The sequence below is a fragment of the Cherax quadricarinatus genome, chromosome 94, assembly GCF_038502225.1.
Source record: "Cherax quadricarinatus isolate ZL_2023a chromosome 94, ASM3850222v1, whole genome shotgun sequence".
NCBI lineage: Eukaryota > Metazoa > Arthropoda > Malacostraca > Decapoda > Parastacidae > Cherax > Cherax quadricarinatus.
The window spans coordinates 8,040,376-8,048,452 of record NC_091385.1 but is presented as its reverse complement, the minus strand read 5'-3'; the positions used below and the strand labels follow the sequence as shown (position 1 = coordinate 8,048,452).

Here is an 8,077-nt window from a genome sequence, read left to right as displayed (position 1 = left end):
CACACCGAACAAAAAATATCTTACGAGCTGCATCGTTAATGTTGCCAAAGGTATAAAAAAGATCTATCTTTACACTTAAACTCTGAAAAAAAAACACGGGATATCTAACAGGCAGTCCGAGGGTGTCCACTACTGGAGGGGTCTGAGTGCTGTCTGTGCATGTGTGTAGCTAAGGAGTATTTGTTCTTAAATTCTTTGCAACAGACAGGACAAGTTGCATGTTCCATATTAGAATGGACCATCCGAACATGGCGGTTGAGGTTATACGAGGTAATGGGTTTCTGGCACTGCGGACAGGACACGTAGCCATCGCTGCCTCCGAGAGGTCTCCTCCATGGCACTCCATGGACCCCACCTCCCAGTCCTCCTCCATGAAGCCCTCCACCAACGTCCAGATAGCTACCCATTGACCCGGGTAGGCCGAGTTCAGTTGCGGTCGCTCCGTACTCAAAGGCCCGCAGCAGGTCCAAGCCTGGAACACAAGAACACCACCACATGTATACAGTGTCATCAGTTTATAGCAGTGAGTGGGTCACTTCACCAATGATCAGTTATAACAAAAATATATATAAACAAGTTGTCCCATACAATGATGAAGAAGATTTTTACCCAATATTGCAATGCTCTTAATATTCGATGTCTCGAAAAGCTGCTGCTGCTACTAGCATCGCCAACACCTTCAAGCACAGCATCTAGAAGGCATGCATATATAGTATGAGAACAACAAGCAAGATGTCACAGAGAGAATAGACCCACAGCACCACCACAATAGCACCAAGAACTCGAGACAGCAGTGACGTCGAGTGAAAGACTAGAGGCAACGAGTGAGAGAGTGAAGCGAGGCAGAATGACTGGAAGAGATCAGATATGTTTAGTAGTAAGCTTGAGCGAGTACTGTATTCTGGTCAGTTACTTGCACGAGAGCTTCGTATCCCAACCACAATACAGTTCTCGAATATTTGGCTCCGGCTTACCACTAAAGCACTTTGAGCAACAGTAAGCAAAGCAAGAGCCTGAGTGGGCGGCGTGGGCGGTTGGTGGGCGGCGTGTGGGGGCGTACCTGAGCCTCTGGGGCTATGGAGAGTATGGAGGTGCTGGGCCTGGAGGACTTGCTTGCAGAGTAGGAGAGTTATCCTCTAAGTGGGTGTGGTACCAGAGACCCGAGGTTTGGGGTGGTGCTTGAGAGTACACGTGTTGAGGTGCTACTGGGTTGGTAGGCGTACTGGGAATCTGTTGGGTAGGCGAGGGCTGGAGGTATGTGGGCGTGGGCGGGCGTGGGTGGTGGTGATGGTGATGGCCTGTGGGGGAGACGGGCGTGGAAGACGAAGGTGCCGCTGTAACTGCGGCAGGAGCGGTGTGGAGGTTCCTGGGATGGTACCTGGCCTGGTGCACACTCAGACTGTGTTTATTCTTGAACATCTTAGCACAGAGTGGGCAGCGGACCTCCAGGGAGTCGTGGGTCCTCTTCAGATGGAGAGACAAGTAGCTCAGTTGCACTCTCTTACTGCATACCGGGCATGCAACCACGCCTACCTCCTCACCACCGCCCACATTCCCGCCCATGTTTACGCCCATATTCATATTAGATAGCGTGGAGGCACCAGCAAGCGGCCCCCCGCCGCCCACCAAACCTTCCAGCCGCATCAACACATCTGTAACAGAAACAAAACTCACTCACCACACGACATACCTCCTCCAACACTGCTTGCTCTCACTCTACATTTTAACATCAATCAATTAATACAGTGTAGTTGTATATAGGTTTATTAAGCTAGAATTTAAATACAATTCTAGCACTGCCAGATATTTTCTCTTATATTTGGTTAATTTTCATTTTGGTCTAAAGGTGCCCCAAATATACTATAGGTTCCTAATTAGTCTAGTATTTTACGGGAACTTGCCGAAGCTTCATGAAATATACAAGGTGTTTCAAAAAGATGGATCCAGTTTCAAAGTACATTTCACAATTAGGTCAATCTTTTTGAAACACCCTGTATCCTGACCAGAAGAAAAAGAGAGAGAGCTACAGATAAAGAAAGAGCAAGAGAAAAAATATGATTTTACTAACTTTCTTGATTATTTTGTTTTTAATGCAAGTGGGAGATACAAAAAAGTAGGAAAAAAAATAAAGTGTATTAAGTCTTGGAGCATACATCTATAATATTTACATATGCATGATGAGATATCAATGAATCAAAATTGTGCAGATACACAAATGACCTGCAAGTAGGAAAACGTAACTTGTGACAACGTTTCGATCCATTTATTCACATATTTGTGTATTGTTCCAGTCACAGTATTGTGCCTTTTTATATTTGCTCTTGGGTAACCTCCTGGGCTATGTTTCCATGGATCTTGTACCTAATGACCGTTTGAAGCTCCTAGTTAATGAGTGTTATGGCCTTGTATTAACGTGATGTTGATAGGAGGCCATAAGTGTGTCCTCAAGAAATTATACATATCAGTTTTCTAAATATTTTCTGTGTATATAAGTATGATATATAACCATAATAACGTGTATTAATAAATGTTTTATGAACATTTATCAAGGTTTATTCATTGTAAAAATTATATTAATTAGGATTGAAAATATAAACAAAGAAACAATAACAAATTTATTATTGTTAACAAAGTATATCACAGCATCTTCTCCTAAGAATACATTAAATGAAAAAAATGTACCTGGTAAACTACGGCTGTACATGGTAAGTTGATTGTTGTGGTGAAGAGTGCATTTATGGGGAGTAAACACAAGCCTCGCTCGAGTCAACATACCACACTCCTAAGTCTCTCACTCTAGACTCTCATTGCTTTCTGCCTCACTCACCCACTTATCCACTTACTCACACTACACAAATAGCCCGCACACAGAAGAATGGAACTTGTGATGATGTTTGAGTTTGGCTTGGACCATTAACTAGTGTGTGGCTAGTTAATGATCCAAGTCAGACCAAAATGTCGTAACTTTCTTTCTTTTATGTGTGGGGATATCTGTGTATTATTCCAGTCACAGTATTGTGCCTTTTTGTTCTTTACTAACTCATCCACTCGCTCGCACACTCACTCACCCACTCACAAACCAGAGCATAGATTAAAAAAAAAAATTTAATATCTGGGACACAAATGCAGATTATCAAACACGAATAATGACCAGAGACAACAGACAGGAGACCCAGACATCACAATTATCACAGACAAAACTGAAATACAGTATCAGCAGAGGCATATCCCCAGCAGGTTATCAAGTAATGAGGAAAAAAAAGGGAATGGGAGGGTAATGAGTTGCACTGCTAAGCAGGAACCAGTAAAGCTTCGAAGAAAAGACTGACTAACTACACAGTGGGCACAATTAAGACTAGGAAACCATATTTAGTAACAGCTGTAACCTACAACTCACCCCGAATTAGTGGGAGAGCAAGACGGGAACACAAAGACATTTAACAAGGTAATCGTTGACACTGTGGTGGAGGTAGTAAGAAAAACAAGTGTAGCTAGAGCAAAGGTGCAAATCATGGGAGATTTCAACCACAAACTAAAAAGCTGTGAGAACTGGGACCCTACATGAGGAAGCTGAGACATGGAAGGCTAATATGATGAAGGTGGTGATGAAACACGTGAAGGATACAAGAGAGGGAAAAGGAAGGAATGAGCCAGAAATACTGGATCTAGTATTAAGTGCATATTCTATAAGCAAAACAGAATGAGAAGTCTCTGGATGTCAGCAACCATAGAGTACTAAATTAAGAATAGCTTGACGGCATAAACATTATGACAAGAGGAGCAGGTGCAGGATGGGAGAAACCAGATTTCAGAAGAGAAAACTCTAGAGGAGATGAGAGAATTCCTGAGACTGCAGTATAACAGGAAATGAAACTAGAGGTTAAGTCAGTAAATAAATTGGAGGACCAAGCCAGAAAGTGCCAGGAGCCAGAGATCTTCAGAGGAGAAATGACAATAATAATAATAATAATAATAATAATAATAATAATAAAAATAATCAAGATTGTACATAATTCAACAAAGATGCAGAAGAAAAAACTTGAGGAAAAAGGAATAACAGGGAATGTACAATACTGCAGTAATATGCATTTCCTGTACATTCCTTCTGTTTCAGAAAGGGAGTAGAAGAGTGACTGTCTGAGCAGATATATCAGGGTAAAAATTTAACAAGTGGGTTTCCCCAAGGCTCAATATTAGGACCAATAATGTTTCTTTTTTTTTTTTTTTGGTAAATAACATATACAATTAATGAGAATAAAAAAAAAAGAACAAGAACAAAGAATGGTTACAAATGGATCTGGACAAACTGTAAGACTGGTCAGACAAGTGGCTAATGGAACCAAACTCCAGCAAGTGTGTACGCAGAAACTGAGTACAATATATTCGAACTGTGGCTGCAAGCTTTATTCAAGGAGAAAGACCTGGGGGTGAGTATAGTACTGAGCATATTGCAAGAGACACATCAATTGTCATTCATGGCCCTATATAAATGGTCATTCAGGGCCTTATATTCATGTGATTATTCAGGGCCCTATATTCATGTGGTCATTCAAGGCCCTATATACGACATGTGTTAGGACTACATGGGAGTGTGCAGTACCTATATGGAAGCCTCTAATGATAAAGCATATTAAGAAACTAGAGTAAGTATAGAGGTATGCAATGAGAGTACCAGAGGTAAGAAAATGAGCTATGAGAAGAGGCTCCATACACAGCTTTAAGAAAAGGTATGACAGGGCCCACAAGCCAGGACCCACATGGCAGGACCATGAGCTGAGACTTGACTTTCTGTGAACAACAAACAGGTGTGATAAATGGTTTAGAAAACCGACAGGTTGAAGAATGAGACACTTATGCAACATTCAGGAAGTGTTTCATTCTTCAAGAAATAGGTACAAGTAGTACATATAAACACACACACATAAACACAAACATACATACATAGCAATAAGAAAAGGTAAAATAAGGCTCTTGAAGCTAGGAAAGAACGGACCTGGTAGTCACCTGCGAAGAGGCTAAGCCAGGAGCTCTGAATTGACCCCTGCAACCACACATAGGTGTACACACACACACACACACACACACACACACACACACACACACACACACACACACACACACACACACACACACACACACACACACACACACACACACACACACAGGTTTATTGACCCGAGCGATAACCTCATAACATTATTTGTGTAAGAACAGTGATGGACAAGAAAATATGGAACCATAAAACTGCAAAGCACAGGACATTAGCTTGCACATAACCCCCCATACCTATGACAAAAGTACACACTTGTTTACTTGCAATAATCAGTTAGATGACTGACAGGCAAATCAAAGAGCCCATGTTTTAACACTTTTTTTTCGGCATTTACTAAATCTACTGTGCAATTTATCACAGAGATGGTTATTTGTCTTTTCATAGCCACCTTTACGACGTTGAATGAAAAAATAGGTCATTAATTCCTGTGTTATAATAACCACCCCAAACCATAATAACTCAGCACAATACTACAGCTCATAAATGAATACTACAGTATCTTGAAACCACCATCTCTAAGAAAAAAAAAAATCTGCCTTAAAAAGTATCACAAGTTACTGGTTATTTTAAACTTGAATATCATACAAACAAACTACGTACTGTAGCTTTTATTAATCTGCCAGTAAATAATCACCCTAACAATAAACCACACAACAGTTAACAAACTTTGGCAGTAACTACACCAACAAGCATAGACTGATGGAGTGGTTGTTGATTATTCTCAATCTCAATATACACATAGCAAACCACTCAGTGCCTGTTATGAAGATCAGAAAACTGGCTATTGCATGTATTTTGTCTTGCATGATCTCTTCCAATACTCCGCCCACACAACCACACACATGCACACCACACAGCCACACACACAGAACCACACACATGCACACCACACAGCCACACACACAGAACCACACACATGCACACCACACAGCCACACACACAGAACCACATACATGCACACCACACAGCCACACACACAGAAACCACATACATGCACACCACACAGCCACACACACAGAACCACATACATGCACCCCACACAGCCACACACACAGAACCACATACATGCACACCATACAACCACACACACAGAACCACACACATGCACACCACACAACCAAACACAGTTATACACACAGGTACAGTAAAGCTCTTGGAGCAGAGAGAGTGTGGACCTATTAGCAACCAGTGAAGAGGTGGGGTCAGGAGCTGTGAGTCGACCCCTGCAACCACAAACAGAGGAGTACACCAACACACACACACACACACACACATATGATTGTAAGCGAAAAGCACAGACAACCATAAGAGATGTTAAGCATTATTTCTTTAGTTTCAGAGTAATTTAAAATAAATGAGTTAAACAAGGAGGTGGAAAAAAAATATTCTTATCTTTAAGAGTAGGTATGTTAGAACCCCAGAGACTATGGTCCAGTAAATGTGAACCAAGAAAACCTTTGAACAAAACTCAGTGTGTACTCAAGTGTACATACACACACACACACACAACCAGCGAAGAGGCAGGTCCAGGAGCTGTGAATCGACCCCTGCAATCACAAATAGGTGAGTACACTTACACACACAGACACACACAGACACACAGACACACACACACACACACAGACACACAGACACACACACACACACACACACACACACACACACACACACACACACACACACACACACAGACACACAGACACACACACACACACACACACAGACACACAGACACACACACACACACACACACACACACACACACACACACACACAGACACACAGACACACAGACACACACACACACACACACACACACACACACACACACACACACACACACACACACACACACACACACACACACAAACTCAGCCACTGTTTCACTGTATGCAAGAAATATAATTACCATCTACATACTGTACTTGAAAAGTTGAAGCACTGACACTGGAACACAATGTGACACTAATTAATGGCAGTAATCGAGCTACAAAGACGACCTCCGTTGCTGTATAACACCGAGTGAGGAGAATACACTTTACACGCCAAATAATAAAGAATAAACACAGCAAAGAAATAATTATAGTAAAAACAAATAAAGAAATCACAGACTAAAGAAAGAGAATAGAAGATGCTCAAATTCTACCCCAAATACAATATCACATCTTATAACTTTCCAATTTTCTGACTTAGTTTATGTATATAAAAAAATAAAAAAAATAAAAAATAGTAAATCTTATCATAAACATTTTATAATTGTTTGATAATACTGGTAACTCATCCTAAATTTAAAATATTTAACCACTAATCTTTCTTCTTATAATCAGACTGACATCAATCTTTATATATGACTAACTGTAAAAATACAGATTTTAAAACCTAGCATCCAAAAACTGAAATGAATTCTTAAAATTTCAGCCAAAAATTGACAAAAAGAGATAATTTCCATGTGTATATGTAATGTGAAAATAATATTAGTGTATATTAATGCATATAAATTGTATAATTCCCAATGTTTCACATCCAATTTGTATGACTTAACCCTTAAACGGTCCAAGCAGATCGACGTTCAAATTCGTATTCCTACAAAAGTAGATCTACTTTTTTTTACATATTTTCAAATATAACAAAAAAAAAATGTAGATAAAAGTTTTTTTAACACATTTTCACATGTAAAACAAAAAAAAAAGATCTACATTTTTTTACACACTTTCAGATGTTGAAAAAACGTATATATACGTTTGGACCATTTAAGGGTTAATTACCAACTCTAAATATAACCATCTGGAATAATTTCCAGTTCTTCACTCAAAACATTATAAATAGTCTAATCCCCACAAAACAGTACTTATTGCTTCAAAATCCTCCTCCTCCTCTTTCTCTTCTTCCTCCTCCTTTTCCTCTTCTCCTCCACATTACTCCTTCAACACAGTAAGTCAAGGGTTCCCAACCTTTTCTATGCCTTGCACCCCTAGGAAATGTTTGATTAATGTTGCACTCACTACAAAAATAATATCACATTTA

The 8,077-nt window shown here is 40.1% G+C and overlaps 1 protein-coding gene across 2 annotated transcripts in view; it reads right to left on the bottom strand.

Moving 5' to 3' along the window:
* Positions 1-336: 336 nt before the first annotated feature.
* The window catches only part of LOC128700853 (protein bric-a-brac 2), a 408,639-nt gene continuing 400,898 nt past the window's right edge, over positions 337-8,077 (bottom strand). For both annotated transcript variants that reach the window (XM_070104750.1, XM_070104751.1), the window contains 2 exons: positions 1,061-1,652; positions 337-472 (listed from right to left, as the gene is read on the bottom strand). In XM_070104750.1, the coding sequence (XP_069960851.1) occupies positions 1,075-1,652 (578 nt within the window). In that variant the 3' untranslated portion in view covers positions 337-472; positions 1,061-1,074. The remainder of the gene's footprint in view (positions 473-1,060; positions 1,653-8,077) is intronic.